At 45.8% G+C, this 24,724-nt stretch overlaps 1 protein-coding gene across 4 annotated transcripts in view; it reads left to right on the top strand.

Moving 5' to 3' along the window:
• The first annotated feature begins 229 nt into the window (after positions 1–229).
• The window catches only part of RECK (reversion inducing cysteine rich protein with kazal motifs), a 381,558-nt gene continuing 357,063 nt past the window's right edge, over positions 230–24,724 (top strand). The window contains exon 1 of one of the 4 annotated variants that reach the window (XM_033929631.1): positions 230–291. Coding sequence is in view for 2 of the 4 variants with exons in the window: in XM_033929632.1 (XP_033785523.1) it covers positions 16,696–16,756 (61 nt within the window). In the remaining 2 variants the exon portion in view is untranslated. Of the gene's footprint in view, positions 292–16,606; positions 16,757–20,069; positions 20,183–24,724 lie in introns of those variants that run through there. The other 3 variants (XM_033929632.1, XM_033929628.1, XM_033929629.1) reach the window with 3 other exon arrangements.

Below are 24,724 nucleotides of genomic sequence, written 5' to 3'. Positions count from 1 at the left end.
AAGTACGCAGTCCGCTCCACCTCAGACTCAACATCTGTGCGGCTATGAAGAATAGCAGGAGATATTAGCCGGTATTAGCAAGGATATGAGGGAGCTCCACTTGCCCGCATCTGCTCATGCAGAATGCATCACGTGACCCCCCCCCCCCCCCCCCTTGCTAGTTGTATTGTGTGGAACAGTCCTGGAGCTCTTAATGAGACCGCAACCAGGAAGTGACTTCAGAGGGAGAGCTGAGGCAGGAACCGAGCTGCAGGTTGGAGATTCTGCTGGCATCGGCAAAGAGTTAATGAGGTACAGGGGCAGAGAGAAGGAGAGGCACTTCTGTTCCCCTTACTGCGCTTTTGAACTCCACTATTCTCATAGACCAGGGGTAGGGAACTCCAGTCCTCGAGAGTCGTATTCCAGTTGGGTTTTCAGGATTTCTCCAATGAATATGCATTGAAAGCAGTGCATGCAAATAGATATTACATTACATTACATTAGGGATTTCTATTCCGCCATTACCTTGCGGTTCAAGGCGGATTACAAAAGGTTAATTTAAAAAAGACAGAATTACAATGATTAGCTAGAGAGGTAAGTTGTAGATCTTAAGAGCATTTAGAGGTCGTGTTGTTATTGCTGTTTCAGGAATTTCTTGAAAAGTGTGGTTTTTATTTCTTTTCTGAATGTCCTATAGTCTGGGGTGGTCATCAGAAGGTTGGAGATCTGGTTGTCCAGTCTTGTGGCTTGAGTGGCTAGGAGGCCGTCGTGTAGTTTTGTTCTTTTTACTTCTTTGATTGGGGGGGGTATGAATGGTGAGTGCGTTTTTCTGTGTCTGGTACTGGGTGCTTGGATGAGGCGATTGTTCAGGTATGATGGGCTGTCTCCGTGTAGGGTTTTAAATAATATGCAGTAAAATTTGAAATGGATTCTTTCTTGGATTGGGAGCCAGTGTGAGTTGATGAAGGCTTCAGTGATGTGGTCATGTTTTTTCAATGAGTAGATGAGTCTCAAAGCTGTATTTTGGATTGTTTGGAGTTGTCTTATCGTAGTTGCAGGACATGGAAGGAAGAGTATGTTACAGTAGTCCAATATTCCTAGTATTAGGGATTGTACTATAAGTTGGAATTGTGTTCTTTCAAATAATTTTCGGACTTGTCTCAGGTTTCTCATGATTGCGAATGATTTTTGAATTGTTTTATTTATTTGCGGTTGCATTGTGCAGCATCTGTCTATGGTCATGCCTAGTAGTTTTATGGTGGTTTGGATGGGATATTTGGTTGCGTTTATGTCTAGGTTGGTTGTGGTTTGGATTTTGTCATTTTCTAGGAGGATGAATTTGGTTTTGTCTTGGTTGAGTTTAAGTTTGTGATTTTTCATCCAGGTTGTGACTGCTTCAAGTGTTTGGTGAAGTTTGTCTGTCATGGTAGGTTTAGAATGATCGTATGGGACGAGGATGGTGATGTCATCCGCATAACTATAGGAGGTTATGCCTAGATTATCCAGATGCGTTCCTAGAGAAGCAGTGTAGAGATTGAAGAGGATAGGGGATAGTGGAGATCCTTGTGGTACGCCGCAGGGGTTTGACCAGGATTCTGACTTTTCTTTGTTTGATTTTACACTGTAGGTTCTGAGTTTTAGGAATCCTTCAAACCAGGAGTATACTTTATCTGAGATGCCTATTGCATCTAAGATCTGTAGAAGGATGTTGTGGTCTACTAGGTCGAATGCCGCCGATAGGTCCAGTTGTATGAGTAGCATTTTTTTCCCTGTACTAAGTTGTTGTCTGACGGTATCCATAAGGGAGCCTAGTAGTGTCTCTGTGCTGAAGTTTGTTCTGAAGCCTGATTGCATGGGGTGGAGTAGGTTATGGTCCTCTATGTAATTGGTGAGGAGTTTGGCTACTAGGCCTTCTATAATTTTGACATATAGCGGAATTGAGGCTATAGGTCTAAAGTTAGATGGGAGGTTTTGTGGTGCTTTTGGGTCTTTTTGGATTGGGGTGATGACAATTTCGCTGAGGTCAGCAGGGAATGTGCCTTCTGTGAGCGTGAATTGGATCCATTGTAGAGTTATGGTGCGGAATTTTACACTAGAGGTGGTAAGGAGATATGAGGGGCAATGGTTGAGGTCACAGGAGGCATGGCTGTATTTTTTGTAGAATTTGTTGAATTCTGACCATTGTATGTTAGGGAATTGAGTCCAAATTCTGTCTGCTGCGATTGCCTCTTTTCCTGTAGGGTGGATTGTGATTGGATTTTGATGGGATGGGTTAAGGATGAGTGTGGCTCTGGTGTTGGTGATTTTGTTCTTGAAGTGTTCTGCTAAGAGGGTGGGTGATGGTGGAGGTGTGTTCGTGGTGGTAGTGTATGGTTTGGTGTCTGTTAATTCTTTCAGGATTTGGAATATTTTTTTGGAATCTTGGGTTTCCGTGCCTATGAGATTAGTGTAGTAGCTTTTCCTCTTATCTTTTAGTAGATTTTTGTATTGTTTGTTGATTTTTTTCCAGTCGGTTTTTGTTTGATCTTGGTTCTTTTTTCTCCATTTTCTTTCTAATCTTCTACACTGTCTTTTGAGTTGGAGTAATTCATTATCAAACCATTGGTCTGATTTCCTGCTGGTTCTGGTTTTGGTTTGTAGGGGTGCCAGATCATCAAGGATGTTGGTGGATACATTTTTCCAGTGGGAGATGAAGTTTTTTGGGTCGCAGTCTTGGATAGTTTCGTCTACCTTTGACCAGAAAATGGTTGGGTCGATATGTTTGCGTGAGGTATATGTGGTTTTTTTTGATTGAGGTGTGTGTTTGGTCTTGGTCCAATTGATGTTGAAGTTATAAATGTAGTGGTCTGACCATAGGGATGGGGACCATGTTCTGTTAGGAGTTTGGATTGCTGGATTGGATGGTTGGTGAGACATGAATGCAGCAATGTCCAGTTGATGACCTTTTTCATGAGTGGTTTGTGGGTTTAGGATCTGGAAGGATAAGGCATTGAGGAAGGATAGACAGTTATTTGCTGGTGTGGAGGTTGTGTCTTCTAGGTGTAGGTTTAGGTCTCCTAGGATGAGGTTATATTCAGCTGTTAGTGAGTTTTGGTAGATGAAGTTTTCAAATTCAGGTCTCACTGTGGTCCAGTTTCCTGGTGTTATGTAGCAGAGCAAGCAGTTTAGAGAGTTTTTTAGTGTTGGGTTTGTGAGTTGACACGCTAGGAAATCCATTTGTGGAGTGGATGTTTTCTCAAGTATGTTTAGAGTTAGGGAGTTCTTGAATATTATTGCTAGTCCTCCTCCTCTTTTTTTCTCTCTGCAGGTTACTGTTATTTTGTATCCTGGCGGGCATACTTCTTTTATTCTAGGGTCTGTGTCTGAGGTTAACCAGGTTTCAGTGAGGAATAGGCAGTCAAGTTTTTCTGTTTTTATCCAATTTTTTATGTTTTCTGTTTTGGGTCCTAGTGCTCTGATGTTAACATAGGCACATGTAAGGGAGGTCGTGTCAGTCTGGGGAATGTGAGTTGTTTCCGGGTATATGAGTGTTGTGGGAGATGGATGAGATTTTGTTTTCGGAAGTGTTGATCTTCTTCTCCAGGTAACAGTGATGGAGTGTTGAGTGCTGGCGTGGTGGTTCGAGTTTCTTGATGTGAGTATTCTTCTGTTGGGAAGTTGGAAGTTGGTTGTACTGGAGGATGTGGTTGTGGTGGGTAAGTTGTTTGCTGCTGCTTTCCAACTAGAAATGAGGAGGATTATCAAAAGGGTGGCTAGTGTGTGTGTATGCAGGGAGAGCTTCATTTTTGATGTCTGGTTCGGGGGGGCGGAGCAGGGCTCCCACGCCGGCCCGATCTGGCTGGCTTCTGTGAAGTGGTGCGCTGGGTCGTTTTTGAATGTAATATGTCCTCCGGCTGGATTGGGGGGGCGGAGCAGGGCTCCCACGCCGGCCCGATCTGGCTGGCTCGTGTTGGTGCTGTGCGCTGGCTTTTTTAAGGTAAAATGTCCTCCTGCTGGATCGGGGGGGGGGGCGGAGCAGGGCTCCCACGCCGGCCCGATCTGGCTGGCTCGTGTTGGTGCTGTGCGCTGGCTTTTTTATGGTAGAATGTCCTCCTGCTGGATCGGGGGGGGCGGAGCAGGGCTCCCACGCCGGCCCGATCTGGCTGGCTCGTGTTGGTGCTGTGCGCTGGCTTTTTTATGGTAAAATGTCCTCCTGCTGGATCGGGGGGGCGGAGCAGGGCTCCCACGCCGGCCCGATCTGGCTGGCTCGTGTTGGTGCTGTGCGCTGGCTTTTTTATGGTAAAATGTCCTCCTGCTGGATCGGGGGGGGCGGAGCAGGGCTCCCACGCCGGCCCGATCTGGCTGGCTCGTGTTGGTGCTGTGCGCTGGCTTTTTTATGGTAAAATGTCCTCCTGCTGGATCGGGGGGGCGGAGCAGGGCTCCCACGCCGGCCCGATCTGGCTGGCTCGTGTTGGTGCTGTGCGCTGGCTTTTTTATGGTAAAATGTCCTCCTGCTGGATCGGGGGGGGGCGGAGCAGGGCTCCCACGCCGGCCCGATCTGGCTGGCTCGTGTTGGTGCTGTGCGCTGGCTTTTTTATGGTAAAATGTCCTCCTGCTGGATCTGGGGGGGCGGAGCAGGGCTCCCACGCCGGCCCGATCTGGCTGGCTCGTGTTGGTGCTGTGCGCTGGCTTTTTTAAGGAAAAATGTCCTCCTGCTGGATCGGGGGGGGCGGAGCAGGGCTCCCACGCCGGCCCGATCTGGCTGGCTCGTGTTGGTGCTGTGCGCTGGCCTTTTTATGGTAAAATGTCCTCCTGCTGGATCGGGGGGGGGTGGAGCAGGGCTCCCACGCCGGCCCGATCTGGCTGGCTCGTGTTGGTGCTGTGCGCTGGCCTTTTTATGGTAAAATGTCCTCCTGCTGGATCGGGGGGGGGGTGGAGCAGGGCTCCCACGCCGGCCCGATCTGGCTGGCTCGTGTTGGTGCTGTGCGTATTAATTGAGGAAATCCTGAAAACCCGACTGGAATACGGCTCTCGAGGACCGGAATTCCCTACCCCTGTCATAGACACTGAACAGCAAAATTTAAGATAAAATGATCCACTGTTTAAGAAGTGATGAGGTTTGCAATAGCAAAATCATGTTCCAAGTTTTGCTGTTAAGGAATTACCATTTAATATACATCTTGTTTAAGTTTTTGATTTTGACTTTTAACTGCAAGCATCAGATGTAACTAGGTAAAAGTAGTGAAAATGGGTGAAATTATTACTTCAGGGAAAGTAATAAATGTTACCTGTACTTCTTTATAAGTAACAAAACTTCTTAAGTAAGTCAATGGCATACCAAGGGGTGGGCAGTCCGCTCCAGGTGCAGCCTCGGGGGGGTGCACAGCCGGCCCGGTCCCTATCGCTCTCCCTCTCTCCTTACTGCCGCCCTCCTTATTGTCACCGCCGAGTTGAATCAGCTCCCTTTCTCCCTCCCTGCCCCTTACCTTCGTGGCACTTTCACCCCCCCCAACAAGCCCAGTCCGATAAACCTCCCAGCCCTGTGGCTGGCACTTCTTCAGCAGCCGGAGCGTTGTAATTGCATATGGCTGCCATAAAGGTTGTCTCTGACGCAACCGGAAGTTGCATCAGAGACGACCTTTACGGCAGCCATATGCAATTGCTGCTGAAGAAGTGCCGTCCACAGGGCAGGGAGGTTTGTCGGACTGGGCCTGTTGGGGGGGAGGGAAAGCGCCACAAAAGTAAAGGGGGGGGGGTGAAAGTGCCACGAACGTAAAGGGCAGGGAGGGAGTAAGGGAGGAAAGGTGGGGTGGAGAGGAAAAGACGCTGAAGGGAAATGGGTAAAATAGAGGGTGGAGAAGGACACTGAAAGCACATGGGGAAGACAGAGGGGGAGAAGGACGCTGAAAGCACATGGGGAAGACAGAGGGGGAGAAGGACGCTGAAAGCACATGGGGAACACAGAGTGGGGAGAAGGACGCTGAAAGGACATGGGGAAGACAGAGGGGGAGAAGGACGCTGAAAGCACATGGGGAAGACAGAGGGGGGAGAACGCTGAAAGGACATGGGGAAGACAGAGGGGGAGAAGGATGCTGAAAGGAAATAGGGTAGAGAGAGTGGGGAGAAGACACTGGCAGGGAAGAAGACAGAGATGCCAGACTATGGGGGGAGCGGAGGGAAGAAGATGGGTGCCAGACCAATTTGGAAGGGGGGAGAAAGGGAGAGGCACAGTAACAGATCAAATGAAAGACGCAGAGAGAAGAGAGACAGTGGATGGAAAGAATTGAATGAGAAGATGAGGAAAGCAGAAACCAGAGACAACAAAAGGTAGAAAAAAATCATTTTATTTCTATTTTGTCATTAGACTATATCAGATTTGAAATATATATCCTGCTAGAGACATAACTGGGGACAACAAAGCCCAGGCAGTGCTTCTTTAGCTTCTAGCTGGCTTAGGGCTCTCTCGGACCATGGGGCAGTTGCCCTGGTTACACTCCCCTAACACTATTCCTGTCATGTGTGACTGCAATATTCTGTTAGCATGATATTTCTATGTAGCATTCTATAATAATTTGGCTTGTTCAGTTTTCTTGATAGTAGAGGGGATATATGTGAAGGGGAGGGGAGACAGGGGTTTTGTTGGTCCTTGCTCTGTATATTTATAAAATGACAATTGTACAGAATATTGTTTCTTTTTATACTTTATGTGAAATAGTTTTTATTAAATATCATGGCAAAATAAACATGCGAACAGCAAAAACATTTTATGAGAAAACCACACTCTTCCAAATCCCCAACCCACCCAATCCTCCCCCCACCCTCATCCCTCCCCATCCCACCCTTCCCGGGCAGCAACAGCGGAAGAGAACAGAGTACTAAGATAACATATATTATCAAAATGGTATTCAGATCAGGCTGTCCATAGTTGTTGTTGAATGGGTGTGACAAATGTTAAACTAAACAAGTACCAGCATTGGCGGAACAGCCTGCCCTTTTTTGTTTGTAAATCCACAATGTCCCTTCGTTCCAATAACATTTGCTGCAGCATAAGTGATCTCCACTGCTGTAGAGAGGGAGGCTGAGGTGAAAGCCACTGGGTCAAAATGCATTTCCTGCCCATAAGCACAGACTTGCGGAGAAATGCCGCACATCCCGGCTTAGGCGGATGAAAACGAATTTGTGAAGTAAGGAGAAAACTGGGGTGTAACCTCCACGAGCATCCCCATAGTGCGGCCAACGTGGATATTAAAGTCAACCAAAATGTAGACACCAAAGGGCATGTCCAAAACATGTGACCAAGGGATGCCATAGGAGAGGAGCATTTTCCACAACCAGAAGTCGCACTAATTCCCATGATCATAGCCCTCTTAGGTGGATAGAACGCTCGCAGTAAAAACTTGTAGTTGCGTTCTTTCTCCATCGAAGACAAGGTAGGATCGCGTCCCACTCGAAGTCCCCTTCGAAGCATATCCTCGGATATTGGTATCTGTAGGTCAGCCGACCATTTCTGAGCGAGAGAAATAAAGTCCAATTCTCCAGACAGTTCTTGCAAGAATTTATGATAAAATTTGAGGGGTACATGGTCGTGTGCCGTTAGATCAAGAGCTTCTCGTAAGCTGGATTGAACCTCGTCTCTTAACAGTGCAGGAGTCAAAGTCTGTATGTAGTGGCACAGTTGTCGATGAGCAAACCAGTCCCCGAGTACAAAAGTAAACTCGGTCTGTAGATCAGTAAGTGGGGTCGGAGTACCCATATCCTGCACCACCTGGAACAGGTATTGAGGACCCAGAGAAGTCCAGCGTCCAAAAACAGCAGAGTCCATGCCAGGCGGGAACGCTCCGTTGCCCGCCACAGGAAGGTAGGGAGTCGTTTCAGAAGAAATGTGCAATAACCTACATAACTTTTTCCAGGCTGATCGCATGACCTGCAAAAAGGGATGATTGTATATAGATGGCAAATCAGGCAACTGTCTAATATGTAAAAGGTAACTGAAATGATACGGTCTGAACTCAAAGCATTCATTCTCAGGCCGGGAAAACCAGGAGGTATTACAAAACCAATCATGTAGGTGTCTAAATTGACATGCAAGTGCAAATCGAGATATATCCAGTAAGCCCATCCCCCCCCGGTGTTTTGGCAGCATCAACTTAGACAGAGCTATCCTAGCCCGCTTTCCCTGCCATAAATAGGCAGAGAGGTGGGAGTTGAGCCGCGTTAAGTGTTGTGGTGTAAGCATAATAGGCAACATTTGCATAATGTAAAGCCATTGCGGCAAAAGCATCATATTGTACAATGCTATGCGACCAGAAAGGGACAGGGGGAGCTTCCTCCAACCCGTCAGAGTAGACAAAGTACGCTGTAGTAGGGGAGTGACATTAATGGAATACAATCTGTCCAGGTCCTGAGGGATCACCACCCCCAAATAGGTCAGCTGAGATGAGGCCCACTGTAAAGGAAATTCACCCGGCCAACCCAGACGCACCCCAGGTGACGTAGGCAACGCTATGGACTTCTGCTTATTAAGCACCAGACCTGAATAAATGTTAAATTCATCCAGAAGTTCCAGAGCTCGGGGCAAAGAATGGTGCGGATCGCCCAACGTAAGCAGAAGGTCATCCGCGAATGCCAGCACCCGCAACTGTGCGGAGCCCTCAGGTAACCCCACTATTACATCGTCTCTTTGCAGTGTGCGTAATAGAGGATCTAAGTATAGAAGAAAAAGGAGGGGCGATAGTGGGCATCCTTGTCGCGTCCCCCTGCCCACCACAAAAAGGGAAGAGCGCACTCCATTCACCATGACCGATGCCCTGGGTCTCAAGTAGAGCGAATGGATCAACGCCAGGTAACTATCGGGGAACCCCATGTAATGTAACACCTGAAAAAGGTAATGCCAGTGGACTTTGTCAAATGCCTTTGCTGCATCTAACCCAACCAACAACCCTGGCGCATGGGTCCGCTGAGCACGAGAGAAGGCCAAAAGCACCCGGCGTACATTAATTACCGATTGGCGAGATCGTACAAAGCCCACCTGTTCCGGCACAATCACAGCTGGAAGTAGAGTGGCCAGCCTGTCTGCCAAAATACGCGCCAAGATTTTCAGGTCTACATTCAGCAGTGATATCGGGCGGTATGATTCAATATCCGTCGGCGGTTTAGAAGGTTTTGGGATCAAGGTTATCAAAGCATCGTTTGCATACCGCGGGAGGGCACCAGAGTTTTGTACCGCAGAGTAATAATTTAAGAGAGACCCCCCTATTGAGGACGATAAAATCTTGTAAAACTCTGGAGAGAAGCCGTCTGGACCCGGAGCTGTACACGATTTCAGGGTTTTAATCGCCTGTAACACTTCCGGGAGCTGCAATTGTCTATCCAACCGAGATATTTGAACCGCCGATAGTTTGGGCATCCCAGCGTCCTCTAGGTAATCCCCCACGTCCGGGCCTGTATAGGGACCAGGGGATGAATAAAAGGCCTCAAAATAATTTTTAAAACAGGTGGAGATATCAGCCGCGGACGTCAGTATTTTTCCCGACTTCTCCTTCAACATAGCTATATATCGAGAGCCCTTCCAACTCTTCGCGACGGAAGCTAACAACTTCCCAGATTTATTGCCATATTTATAAAAATGATATTTGCGAAAGAATAATAATTTCTTAGTGCGCTCATGAATTAGAGAGTTTAGCTCCGCCAAAGCGGCGGTGTATGCCTCCCTAGCAGTCACAGAGGGAGAATGCAGTAACTCCCGTTTCAATTGAGTCGACTGTTTCTCCAGCAATACTATACGATGAGCAATTCTCCGAGTCCTAGCGGCCACATAAGCAATCACCTCCCCGCGCAGTACCGCCTTAGCAGCGTCCCAAAATAATATGGGTTGATCTAAATGTGGAGCATTAAAAGAACAGTATTCCTCCCATTTCCCAGATAAAAACTCCCGAAAGTGAGGATCAGAATGCAAATAAGAGGGAAATCTCCAACCCGACCCCACACCCACCGCACCCCCCAGTGCTACATCTAACCAAATCATATGGTGGTCAGAAATTTCAAGGGGGCCTATTGTTGCCTCAGAAACCCAAGCAAATTTGTGTTCAGAAATCAAGGTGTAGTCAATTCTGGAAAAGGTTCCATGGGCCCTGGACTGGTGCGTATAGTCCCTGTCAGTGGGGTGGAGCAACCGCCAGGGATCCACCAACCCCAAAGTCCGACACAGATAGGGGACACCCTTTGTCTGTCTCGCCGTCGTGGGTCCCAACCCTCCAGAGCGATCCACACCAGGATCCAGAACCTGATTCAAGTCACCCACTAGTATCAGCGGGTCACCCGAATACTGCAAACATATATTAACCAGATTTTGGAAAAAAGAGTGCTGGTAGCCATTAGGGCCATATCCCACTAGTAACCTGAATGACCCACCCGGACCTGTCACCCTCACCAGCAAGTATCGACCATCGGTGTCACGCCTCAGGACCTGGACAGAGCATGGTAAACCCCTTCTGATCAATATAGCCACCCCTGCCCTCCTCCCTGATGCTGATGCATAATATAGGTCCCCAACCCAACCTCTCTTCAGTTTTTGGTGTTCTGCATCGGTAAGTCTAGTTTCCTGGAGGCAGGCTATGTCAACTGAGTGATGTTTCAGCTGTGACAAAATCTTTGTCCGCTTGGCAGGCGAGGTGATGCCTGATACATTCCAGGAGAGTATACGGACATTCCTATCACCCATGACTCTCCCCACTTCTCAGATCATAATAAGTAAGCCATCCTATAGAGAGAGTCCAGGGGCGCCCAGCCTCACCCCAGGACTGCACAAACACACTCCATTCATACCATGCGCAATATCCCAAAATGTACAAGAAACATAGAGAACACAGATAGAAAAACACAATTGTCCCTGTAGGTACCGCTGCTGCCACCCAGGAGTATCCCACCCCCCAAAACCCCCCCACACTCCCCACTGCTCCCATCATGTGGGAGAAAGAAGAGTCACGATAGATGTCCCTCCCAGGGCCACCCCGGCCAGCAAGAGGATATACTCAGGAAAGTTTCCAAAACATGGTCTCCCTAGAAAAACGCATAGGGACAATAACAATCAAGCTATACATGTCAGACTCATAGAAGGCTCAAACCCCAGTGTCAAACCTGTCCTGAATCAGGCCTTTTAAGCAAGGTAATAAATTCAGCAGCCGCCTCAGAAGATTGGAAGGTCTTCCAGACACCATTGTGAAGGATCCTCAATTGAGCCGGATAGTTGAACTGGAATCTGACTTTAAGCTCAGACAGTTGTGTGCAGAGGGAATAAAATGGTCGCCTCCGTTCCTGTAGAGCCAGAGAAAAATCCTGGCTAATTCTGATCAGAGAGCCATCGTACTTCAAGGCATCACGTTTATTCCGATAGAGTTGCAACAGTTCCACCTTATGGCGAAAGTTGAGCACCTTCATGATGACAACACGTGGCCGGGTCTCCAAATCAGGACGACGGCCCAAGCGGTGTGCCCTTTCAATACGGAGGGGCCCCAGAGAGGAGTGAAAAGGCAATTCTTCCTTCAGCCATGTTTCTAGGACCCCCAGCAGGTCACGGTCCGGGATCGACTCTGGGATTCCCAGCAGGCGCAGGTTCGAGCGTCTGGAACGATTCTCCAAATCGTCCAGTTTTTCAGCCTGCGCCCGAACCTGCGCCCGCAACTCCTCCAAATCTGTGCTCTGAGTCACGGAGGTGTCTTCTAACGTGGAGACCCGTTGCTCCAGCTCACCCGTTCGAGTCGCCGCCGCCGCCAGCAGAGTCTCCACGTTGTTGATTTGTGCCGTAATGATTTCCAGCTTCGGCCCCAAGACCTGCGCCAAGGCGTCCTTGATATCGCTTAAGGCGGTCTCAGTGAGATTCGAGACCGCCGTCGCGGGGCTCGCCGCCATTTTGTTCGCCCCAGGCCGCGCTCGTTCACGATCTTTGCGGGCGGATTTGGGTTGCATGGAATCCTGTGATCTTGTTAAATATTTGTCCATGCACCCCGATCGAGTTCTGGAGTCGAAACAGCTGAAAGGAGACTTCGAAAAATCGGCGATTATTGTCAGGTAAACAGGGTGGCCCCGGAGCGAGTAAGGATGCGTCCTCACACGCTCATGGCATCACGTGACCGTCCTCTTTTTATACTTTAATAAAATATGTTCAATATAAAATCATAACTGACACTTATGCAGATGGAATCAGATGGTTTGCGGGGACTGAGCCTGCGGAGACTGGGAGGAAATGTGTTTTTTTTAAATTCTGTCTTAGTAGTTTGCCGGTCCTCAAAATAATTCTTTTATTTCTGCCAGTCCATGGGTGTAAAAAGGTTAAAAAACACTGCTCTAGAGCAGAGTCGGCAGCTGTGCTGAGGTGCAGGAAGGTCCCCCAATGACTCGTCTGCCGGCTTTGCTCTGGAAGAAGTAAGTTATATCGGAGGGGGTGGACCCGGAAGACGCAGTCATCACGGGTCCTTGCCGCAACTCCCTGCGTCTGCCGGGTCAACCCTCTCCGACGTAACTTACTTCTTCCGGAGCAAAGCCTGGAGTCATCGCGGAACCTTCCAGCACATGGCTGCGGACTCTGCTCCAGAGCTAGTACGTCGGATTGGGGTGGACCAGCAGCTGGCAGCTACAGTCATCGCAAGAAAGGAGCAGGACTGCTGGAATGAAAGAGTAGTGCAGGTGGAGAAAGGGGGCAGGGTGGTATGGAAGGGTGGTGCTGATGGAATTGATGTACAGGGAAAGGGGAGAGAGACATAAGGGGGAATCATACTGGATGGAATTGGATCGGAGGGAAAAAAAATGGGGGAAGATGCTGATTGAAGAGGGGTGGATGGAGAGAGAAAGGGCAGACATTAGATGGTAGTGTTGCGGGTAGAGGGGGAGCCTATGCTGGATGGAAGTGCAGATGGAAGAGATAAGGGAGCAAATGCAGGAAGGAAATGGGAGGAGAGAAAGAGGGGAGCTGACGATGGAAGTGGACAGAGAGAGAAGGTACTAGATGGAATAGAGAAAGAGGGCACATGATGGAAGGAGGGGATAAATAAAAGAAGGGCACATGATGGGGGGAAAAGGATTGAGTTAGGGAAATACTGGAGGGGGTGAGGGAAAGAGGTGGCAAGCTGTAGGTAGACAGTAAAAAAGGAAATTGATGAGAGGGTAGTAAGAATGTAATCTAGATGGATGCAGAAAATAAATTGAAAAGAAAAATGAGGGAAGAAAGGGATTTCAGAAGAGAGGTGTGGGAGAGGGAAGGAGAGGAGAGAGATACCAGACCAATGGGGGTGGAGCCTATGCTGGATGGAAGTGCAGATGGAAGAGATAAGGGAGCAAATGCAGGAAGGAAATGGGAGGAGAGAAAGAGGGGAGCTGACGATGGAAGTGGACAGAGAGAGAAGGTACTAGATGGAATAGAGAAAGAGGGCACATGATGGAAGGAGGGGATAAATAAAAGAAGGGCACATGATGGGGGAAAAGGATTGAGTTAGGGAAATACTGGAGGGGGTGAGGGAAAGAGGTGGCAAGCTGTAGGTAGACAGTAAAAAAGGAAATTGATGAGAGGGTAGTAAGAATGTAATCTAGATGGATGCAGAAAATAAATTGAAAAGAAAAATGAGGGAAGAAAGGGATTTCAGAAGAGAGGTGTGGGAGAGGGAAGGAGAGGAGAGAGATACCAGACCAATGGGGGTGAAAGGAGAGATGAAAGGGGGAGGCATACAGTTTCTGGAAGGGGCATAGGAGAGAAGATGACATATAGAGGCAGAGAGAAGGCAGACAGTGGATGGAAGGAAAAGAGTAACAAGAAGATGAGGAAAGTAGAAACCAGAAAAGACAAAAGTAGAAACCAGAGAAGACAAAAGTAAAACAAAAATGTTCTATTTATTTATTGCTGTAGGAGACATGTGTCACTTTTTCAAGTTTCAAGTTTATTAGGATTTTATATACCGCCTATCAAGGTTATCTAAGCGGTTTTTACAATCAGGTACTCAAGCATTTTTCCCTCTCTGTCCCGGTGGGCTCACAATCTATCTAACGTACCTGGGGCTATGGAGGATTAAGTGACTTGCCCAGGGTCACAAGGAGCAGCGCGGGGTTTGAACCCACAACCCCAGGGTGCTGAGGCTGTAGATCCAACCACTGCGCCACACACTCCTCTATGGAGTTGTATTGTATTGTATTGTATGCAGCATCCAGCTTCTTGCTGGTTCAATTTAACCTTTGTCTATGTATTTCTATTTTATCCCCCCTTTTACAAAACTGTGGAGCATTTTTTAGCATCAGCCGTGGTGGTAGCAGCTCTAATGCTCAGAATTCCATGTGTCAGAGCTGTTACCACCGTGGCTAAAATCCACACTACAGTTTTGTAAAAGGGGGAGGGGTTAGTTTGTGATGACATATTCCATACTAGGCGAAGGTGTTTTCTGTGTTCTGTGTGTTTGAAAGACATGGTTTTCTGTTAGGATTGACGGTATAGGATTGATCTGTACTAGTCTGGCTTGTTTATAAAAACATAAGAAATGCCTTCACCGGATCAGACCGAAGTCCATCTTGTCCGGCGATCCGCGCACGCGGTGGCCCATTTAAATACACCTTTTGGGAGACCCGGATTTCCTGTATCCCTCAATATGGTTTTCAAGAAGATGTGCATCCAACTTGCGCTTGAAACCCAGAACAGTAGTCTCCGCCACAACCTCCTCCGGGAGAGCATTCCAAGCTCCAAACACTCGCTGTGAAAAACAGAACTTCCTGACGTTTGTCCTGAACCTGCTGCCATTCAGCTTCAGGCTATGGCCCCGTGTCCGTGTGACTTCCGAAAATGTTAACAATGCTTCTTCCTGGTCTAATTTATCAAATCCTTTAAATATTTTAAAAGTCTCTATCAAATCCCCTCACATTCTTCTAGGGCGAACAGACCCAGTTTTCTGAGACGTTCCTCGTAGCTCAAATTCTCCATACCTTTGACTAGTTTCATGGCTCGTCTCTGCACCCTCTCCAGCAGAGTTATATCCTTCTTAAGGTATGGAGACCAGTGTTGGACACAGTATTCCAAGTGAGGTCTGACCATTGCTCTGTAAAGTGGCATTATGACCTCTTCCGATCTACACGTGATCCCCTTCTTAATCATGCCCAACATCCTATTTGCTTTCTTCGCCGCCGCCGCCGCGCATTGAGTTGAAGGCTTTAGGGTTCTGTCTATCAGTACCCCCAAATCCCTTTCTTGTTCGCATTTGGCTAATGTCACCCCCAACATCTTATACTCATGTTCTTTGTTTTTCTTTCCTAGATGCATCACCTTGCATTTGTCTATGTTAAAACTCATCTGCCACTTTTTCGCCCAAGTTTCCAGCTGGTTTAGATCCTTCTGGAGATCCTCACAGTCCCCTAACATCTGCAAACTTCGTTATATTGCATGTTGTTTCCTCTTCAAGGTCATTTATAAAAATATTAAACAAAATAGGCCCAAGAACCGAACCCTGGGGCACGCCGCTAGTCACTCTCTCCCAGTCCGAGAATTGCCCATTTATGCTCACCCTTTGCCTTCTTTTCTCTAGCCATTTGCCAATCCATCTATGCACTTCTCCTCCTATTCCATGGCTCAGAAGTTTTCTCATAAGCCTTTCATGCGGAACCTTGTCGAACGCTTTCTGGAAATCCAAGTAAACTATGTCCACTGGATTTCCACTATCCAATTGTTTGTTCACTTTCTCGAAGAATTGAAGCAAATTTGTCAGACACGACTTCCCTTTCCTAAAGCCGTGTTGACTAGCCCTTATTAAGTTGTGATCTTACAAGTGTTGTACAATGTTGTCTTTAATTAGTGCTTAATGGGTGTATTGCTGTTGTATTCACTGCAGTATGTAAGATGCTGCCTTTTCCTAGGTACTCATGTGTGACCTGTGGCTTGTTACTAAAAATCATGTTTTTTCATACAGATGGGGGGGGGGGGGGGGGGGTTTCAAAAAAATGATGGGCCCCGGGTATCACATATGCTAGGTATACTACTGAGTACAGTAACTAGTTACATTTAAACTTAGTTACCCTACAACATCTCACGTTTATAAGCCAAAATTCTACTCGTTTTTTTTTGGGGGGGGGAAAGGGGGAGGGCATGATGACCCTTATTGCTCCCAAGGCCCAAATCACTGCCCAACTGCTCCAGATTGGGAGTTGGTTTGTTTGTTTTTTAAATTTATCTTACTGACTCAGAGAGCACAAGTAACCCCGAGAAACTAAATTTATCATTATACTGAAGTTGCACTGTTGTTTTACGAATACACATTTCAGAAAATTTGAATTTTTTTTTTTTTTTTTTTGAAACTTGGAAACATTGCTCCCATAAAAGATAAATTACCAAGGACAGAAAAATGCAGCTGCTGTGTTCAGCGCTGCATTTCCACTGGCACCGCATATTACAGAAATCACTCTCTGTGGAATGGACATAGCCACAGAGTTTGCTCTCTATGGGAAGTTTGCAAGCACCCGTAAAGCTGGCGCTCGCGTGGTTAAAACTTAATTTCACATAGGCTGCGGCAACTTGGGAAAGAACTACAGTGGACGCGGCAGGCCACTACCTGCTCCCTACTCAAAGCATTTAACTTTACCCAAGGCCTATCTGTTAGCTAAAAGGGCGGAGTTTTGCAGCTCGCGACGGCGTCCACGGAATTTTTTTTTTTTACTCGCTGTACGGAACCGTTATCCGGCTTCGGCCAATCAGGAGCGACTGGATTAGGCTATGAGATGGCGCTGGCTGTAGTGTTTCTTTTAGTGGTTATCGTAGTACTGGTACCGGGAATGACTGGTAAGTGATTCGCTCTTTGTGGGCTTTCGCCCCCTTTAAAAACAAAACAGACTTGAACGCAGGTAGGAGTGGCGTTGGCTTTTAGACTGGAGGAAAAGCGTATGACAGTGCCGGGGGTCCGGTGTCCCGCGAGGATGAGTTCGCGGGGCCACGATAGAACGCTTATCCGGTGTTCGTGGCGCGCTCTGGATGAGTGTGACTGTGTGACCCCCCCCCCCCCTTTAGGATGTTTCCTTGTGAACCGTGAGAATTGGTTGCGAGGGGTGGCGTTAACTGTATTATTATTATTATTATTTTTTTAAAAAAATTTGTATGTTGCTAGGGGAGACGAATTGTGATAAAAGTAGATTATGGCATTGGGACTGGCTCTCCCCCTGTGAGGGTGGTTCCAGATAAAGGAGGACAGATTGAGACATCCAGGTTTTGCTTCCATTGCTTTTAATGGAAGTAAAAACACCCAGATGTTTCAATCGGGCTTTCTTACTTCTATTGTTTTCAGTGGAAGTAAAACCCGGATGTCTCGATCCGTCCTCCTTTTTGTGGAGCCATATGGTAACCCTGGTGAAGGAGTGTTCACTTTTTCCTTTTGGAGTTTGGGGAGGTCATTGTTTCAAAGCGATTTTTCAGCTTCCAGGCCTCTTGCTATTTTCATATACATGGCGTTGTATTGAGTTCATTTGTAGTGGTTAAAACTTTTTACTAAACTATCAACGTGAGGGTTTTTTTTTTTTTTTTTTTTTTATAATAGCCTACCCAGCTATATCATCACTTTTTCTATCTTTTAGACTAGTGATTGTCTTTTACCAGGACTCCTTATCTGTGCCACCTCTAGGAGGTTGTTTTCTTGCAGCCACCACTTTTTTTTTTTTTTTTACAGAAAAATTCAGTATTTGAGCTTACTTGTGTGTCTGCTTTGTTGTTGTATTATATAGCTATAATGCACAGGCAACAAACTATTATTTCTAAATACAGTATAGCACTTCATTCTGGGGGTCCTTTTACTAGGGTGCGCTAGCAGTTTTAGCATGCGCTAAACGCTAATGCGTCCATTATATTCTATGGACATGTTAGCGTTTAGCACGTGCTAAAACGGCTAGGGAGCCTTAGTAAAAGGACCTCTCTGTTTGGTAAGTGTGCCACCTTGATCCAGATTTGTAGGACAGGGTTGATCAGCCTTGGGTTTATCCCACTGCATGCTGGGACTTGTAATCTTGCTTGTCTTAGGGCAGGGGTAGGCAATTCCGGTCCTCGAGAGCCGGAGCCAGGTCAGGTTTTCAGGATATCCACAATAAATATGAATGAGATAGATTTGCATCTCAAAGAGGCAGTGCATGCAAATCCATCTCATGGGAAAATACAACTACAAGTCCCTGCAAGCAGTGGGTAAACCCAGGACTGGATTGACCCTATCCACCAACTTACTGCCCGCGTCGGCTTCAACGCTCTCTCTGATGTCACTTCTTAGGTGTGGGTCCCGGAAGTGATGTCAGAAAGAGCGTTGAAGCTGACGTGGGCAGCAAGTTGGTGTCTGCTCGTGCCAAAGTTAAAAAAAGGTACATGGGAAGGGAAAGGGCATGTGTGTGGCAGGGGGAGGAGTGGGAAGCGGGGGTGGAGAGGAGGAGGGGAGCTGGTGCCCCAAGTAAGATAACACCTGGGGCCAACTGCCCCCCTTGCCCCCTCCTTACTACGCCACTGTACCCAGTATTGTTTCCTAATTTGCCTTCTCCTTTACAAAGCTGTGCTAGCGTTTTTAGCGCCAGCCCTGGCGGTAACAGTTCAAATGCTCATAGGAATTCTATGCAAGAAATTATCTTACAAATGTGCCTCACTCCATTTTAAACTTCTTTATTCACAAATTTTTTATAGATCCTCAGAGGGCCACCACGCACTCAAATGTATTTCATAGTGCGGGCTTTATGCACCCTTTCGTCACTGGACCTGATTTTTTAGTTAAGTGTAACATTTTAGTGTTATGACTAAAGTATAGGTATTTTTAAAGTACTTAGCTTTTAGTTGACGCTAGTCGGGAGGGTAGAAACATAAATGTCCAACATGTTTCGCCCGTCTGTCTCACAGGGCTTTATCAAGGCTCCCTCTCCCTAAAAAAGTTTACAAATAAGTCAAGTCATAAACAGGTTTCCTAAGTATCTATACCTTAACCGTAAACCTATTCTACCCTCCCGACTAGCGTCAACTAAAAGCTAAGTACTTTAAAAATACCTATACTTTAGTCATAACACTAAAATGTTACACTTAACTAAAAAATCAGGTCCAGTGACGAAAGGGTGCATAAAGCCCGCACTATGAAATACATTTGAGTGCGTGGTGGCCCTCTGAGGATCTATAAAAAATTTGTGAATAAAGAAGTTTAAAATGGAGTGAGGCACATTTGTAAGATAATTTCTTGCATTTAACGGACTGAACTATGCAATAGTCTCCATTTAAGTTAACCAAGTGCTGAGATTTTCATAGGAATTCTATGAGCATTGGAGCTGTTACTACGGTGGCAGCCAGCGCTAAAAATGGTAGCATGGCTTTGTAAAGGAGGAGGTTGATATAATAAATGCACATTTTCTAGTCGTTTGTTTCCATATTTCTCTCGAGTGCATTTTTTTACAAATTTATTTATTGTATGAGTTTTATGTAAAAAAAAAAAAAAAAAGATATATATATATATATATAGATATAGATAGATACATTTTTTTTTTTTACATAAACTCGTACAATAAATAAATTTGTAAAAAAATGTACTCGAGGGAAACATGGAAACAAGCGACTAGAAAATGTGCATTTATTAGCAAAAGCAATATTTTATCTGGTGTAGAGACTGTGCCAGAACCTGAATGTGTGTCAGATATGCCAAATATATGTTGTGCACTGAAATATTATTGGTATGGTAAATATAAATGTATGCTGTTCTTTTATTATTTATTTCTTTTATTAGAATTTATTTACTGCCTTTTGAAGGGATTCACTTAAGGTGTTGAAAATAGGCAATTACAGCAGTAAAAATATTCAAATAACAATATAAAGTGTGGCATAGTATGCTACATTACAATGTCAACATGGTACATAATAAAACAATTTAATAGCCTAGAGATGCAAGGTGCCATGGCTCCATCACTGGAAGTAGAGTCCAGCTCTGCTTTCCCTACTTGGTTGGCCCAGGATTTGTCTACCACAGTGTATCTCAAACTGTGTGCCAGGGCACACTAGTGGGCTCCTGAGATTCCAAGTGTGCTGCAGCACACTGAGGAGGAAGAGAGGCGCCTGCCAGCTGACTTCCCTATGCGGTACAGCGCCAGCACTGCCCGATTCACCGAAGGCCTGCATGGTTCCCCCTTATCTCTAGTGTCCTCCAGCTTCCCCGTTGGTCTGCCGGTCTCGCTTTTAAATCTAATTACAGCAGCCTGCAGAGGATCGCTGGTAGGTAAAATTATTTTATTTTCAATATAGTGATTGAAATGTGTCAGGTTTGAGAATTTATATCTGCTGTGTATATTGTGTGTATATGAAAAATGAATGGGAAAAAATTGCATTATAATTAGTAAAGGGGATGGGATCTGGGACAGAGCTTGGGTGGGCCTAGGGAGGTCTGTGGTTGGGGTACTCGGTTGATATTTGTTAGACTTAGGGGGGTACTTAGCTTGAAGTAGTTGAAAAACACTGCTGTAGGCAATCAGCTAGCACCGGTGGCTCTCCTTCTCTCCAACCCTCTTCCCTGCTGGCACCCCCTACTGGTGTCTCGGGGCCCATCTGGAGGGCCTCAGTACATGCGTGGATGTCGATGTGGTGATGTCACACATACGCATGATGTCATCATGTCCATTCACTTCTGGGTGCCTCAAGCCATGGCCTTTAGTGTGCCCCAGCTCGAGAAAGTTTGAGAGACACTGGTCTACTGGATTAGCCCAGGCCCCATCTCTGGATGTAAAGTGTGACTTCATTTACCAGGTTGGCACCGGCTTCTGGTTGTTGTCTACTGGGGTAATCTTGGCTCCCGGTCATTGTTGGCACGTCTCCACTGCTAGATGTACATAACATGTTGGTTCTTCTCCATCTCTGGATGTAGAGAGCAATTTCACTTGCTGGTCTAGCTTGGCTCATTCTCTAGATGTAGAGAGTGGCTTCGCTTGCCTGTTTGGCACAGCTTCATCTTCAGATGTAGAACCCTGCACTGGTTGCCTGCTTGGTGAGTCCCCATTTTCAGAGATACACAGTCGCTTTGGATACCAGCTTATCACAATCTCTCTCTGTTCTGGATGCAAACTTGCTGCTCCTCCATCTCAGGATGTACAGCACTGCTCTGCGTATCTAAGTGGCGTGGTTCCATCCTTTCAGATATGGTTCTGTGCTGTCTACCTTCTAGCAATTCTCTTTGCTAGTTATCACTCTGATTGGCTGCAGAGAGAGCGGCGGCAGCGGTCTATAGGTGAGAAATGTCAGAGAGTGAGGCTGAGCGTTGCGGAACAGCCATTTCCAGTTGTTATCCATATGGTACCCTAGTATGTGATACCTTTTAAGACCCCTGAGAAAGGAGTGTTTCTTTGAAACATGGACTATATTGGGTCCCAGTTCATCAACCTCTTGGACCATATTTTGGGTACAAACTGTTTATATCCATGTTTCTTCGAAACACGAACCTTATCGGGTCCCGGTTCATCAACCTCTTGGACCATATTTTGGGTACAAACTGTTTATATCCATGTTTCTTCGAAACACGAACCGTATCGGGTCCCGGTTCATCAACCTCTTGGACCATATTTTGGGTACAAACTGTTTATATCCATGTTTCTTTGAAACACGAACCGTATCGGGTCCCGGTTCATCAACCTCTTGGACCATATTTTGGGTACAAACTGTTTATATCCATGTTTCTTTGAAACACGAACCGTATCGGGTCCCGGTTCATCAACCTCTTGGACCATATTATCCCAAGACAAGCAGGCAGCACATTCTCTACATGTGGGTGACGTCATCCACGGAGCCCCGTAATGGAAAGCCTCGCAAGCAAACTTGCTTGAAGATCTTCAAAGTTTGCGAGTGCTGCACTGCGCATGCGCGAGTGCCCTCCCACCTGAGTCAGGGCGTGCGTCTCCTCAGTTCTTGTTTTCCGTGGCGCCAAGAAGCCCTGTTCTACAGCTCTGCCATTTTACTACTTCCTTCTCTAACCGCGGCTTTCTTTACTTTATTTTATTTCTTTAAGTCGCTGTGCAGCACGTCATTTAGCACCGGTATCTGTACACTTCAAAACATGCTTTGCTGCTTCAAGGCAAAACAATGAATACTAACACTGAAAGAAAATACTGTACTAACAAAATAAAAAGTTTACTGCTTGCTGGATTCAAGGCTGTAGCCCAAACTGAACACAGCAGGACTTAAAGTGCTGCTCCCATCTAGCTCAGATGGAAGAATGGCCTCCATGAGGTTGATTCTTAACTTCATCTTGCCCTTCAAATGTAAAATAGACACTTGTCACAGAAGCCACGCTGATTAAGAACTTAAGTGCTACTCTGACTGGGGGAGATAGAAAACAGACTAAGCAAAAAAAAAAATCCCTTAATGCTTAACCTGATTTGCACTATGCTTAACTTCAACAGGAACCGAGACATCTCACCCACCCCAGGTTAGGAAAGTATCAGGCTAGGATTCCATTATATCTTCCACAACATTTACCTGAAAAGATCTGCACATCATCTGGCCATTACAATAAGTCAAAAGATAGCAAAACATCTGACAACTTCTGTCTTAGGCTTAAGACACTATTCTGTATTGACTGGGCCATTCCATCAAGCTACGTGTGCTTCATTTCTACAAAGCTTTTTTGCTCAAAGCAGTATGGGTATTTAACTACACACAAAGTGAAATACCAAACCTAACCTTCCACTCTTCTGAAGGCAGCTAGCGTCCTTTTGGACTGGCAGAAGAAAAGCCTTTAGCCCTTTTGTCATAAGACAGAAGCCAGTGCCTTTGACCTCCGGGGAGGATCTTCAAGCGCCTTATGCCCCGACTCCTGCAAAATTGACATCAGGGGGCCCTGGGGAGTATGCTGGTGGCATTTTGGTGAACCGTAAGCGCGGATCCAGCGAAAACCCTCAAATCTTTCAAATATTCCAAATCTGAGGAGAAGTCGGCTCCTGCCGCAGAGAATGGTTTTCCCCTGGAATTTGTGCATATGCTTTATCAGGCATACTTAGTTAAAAAGTCCCTGCTGGGGTGGGGGGATGGTAGAAAGAGGAAGACAGAGTGACCAAGACCAGAAAGGGGATGGGAAGGTAAGAAGAGATTCTTAGGGAGAGAGAGATGCCAGACCATGGGGGCCAAGGACAGGGTTCAGGGTGCAAGTGAGATATTGGTAGGATTTAGAGGGAGACAACTGCACCTGGAGTGAGAGAGGGAACTGAGGAAGCTAGAACCTGAGAGAGGGAAAAGTAGGAAGGAATTTCAGGCCTCAGGATGGGAGAATTCTACACAAAACACTACAAATAAACTCTACAGAATTTTGAAATATTTTGCGCAGAGTTCTGCCAGCAGTACTAAATAGCTATTGAAGCTGTTATTGATGACAACATTTTTATTGTTTTTTGAATAATAACAAATTGTACTAGTACTGCTTCAAAACAGAAAGTTAGTGTAGTGATAAATAGGCAGTTGATATTGGAGTTGATGTTATGTTATGTTAATCAGGTTTTCTATTCTTTCTTTACCTATTCAGTTCAAGGTCAGATTACATTACAAGAGGTTGGGTCAGTTATCCAGGTAGTTACAATGGACAGATTGACATGGACATTCAATAAGAGCTAGTACTAGTAGATCAGTACAGTTACTAATACAGTTAGGTCATAATTACAAAATACAGTAAAACCTTGGATTGCAAGTGTTTTGCAAAACATTTGATTAAATTATAACTTGATATACAAGCAATGTCTTGCAATACAAGCCCATACAGTATACACACATCAAAACTGAGCTGATGGTTCTCCTTTCTCTGACGCTGCGGGAGTGTAGTGACTGTTCTAAATGAGCAAGATCTTGCACTACAAGTACGTATAATAACAACAACAACTTTATTTTTATATACTGCAATACCACAAACAGTTCAGAGTGGTTTACAGAGGAAGAGACTGTAAACAGACAGCGATGTTACAAAAAAAACAACTTTCAAAATTGCATTAACATGGTAAGATTAATCAAAATTTTCATGGAAGTGCTTTAGAAGTACATCATGGTAGAAATGGAGTCAGAGAAATTTGTCAAAGAGATAAGTTTTGATTGACTTCCTAAAAGTTTGGTAAGAAAGAGCGTTTGAGATAAAGTTTTAGATACTGAGGAGCTGCGGAGTGAATACACTTGCAGGTCAGAAAGAGGAATTTAAACTGTATGTGGAAACGGATAAGGAGCCAATGAAATGACTTGAGGAGAGGGATAATGTGGGCTTAGCGAACAGTATTTTGTATTAAAGTTTTTGGGTTGTGGAATGAATCGTCTGAGTTTCCATTATTTCCTATGGGGAAATTCGCTTTGATATACAAATGCTTTGGATTACAAGCATGCTTCTCAAACGAATTATGCTCGCAAACCAAGGTTTTACTGTACTAAAGTTTTTGGGTTGTGGAATAAATCGTCTGAGTTTCCATTATTTCCTATGGGGAAATTCGCTTTGATATACAAATGCTTTGGATTACAAGCATGCTTCTCAAACGAATTATGCTCGCAAACCAAGGTTTTACTGTACTTAAGTTTTCCGTTCCAGTAAGACTCATTAAAGCAGGAAAACCCTTCCGATGCACAAAAGGGTTCTCTGTGGCTTCTACTGATCATCGTAGCAGCCACTGAGAATCCTATGCTAATACATTACAAGGAGCTCATAAGCACTCTGTGTAATGCACAGCAGTGAAACATGTACCCACCCCCACTCACTGTTCAGTATGCTGCATTCTAAGGGGTTCGTCGCTAACTCCAAGCTCC

The sequence above is a fragment of the Geotrypetes seraphini genome, chromosome 2 (genome assembly GCF_902459505.1).
Source record: "Geotrypetes seraphini chromosome 2, aGeoSer1.1, whole genome shotgun sequence".
Taxonomy (NCBI): Eukaryota; Metazoa; Chordata; class Amphibia; order Gymnophiona; family Dermophiidae; genus Geotrypetes; species Geotrypetes seraphini.
This window is presented reverse-complemented; position numbering and strand designations above follow the sequence as displayed.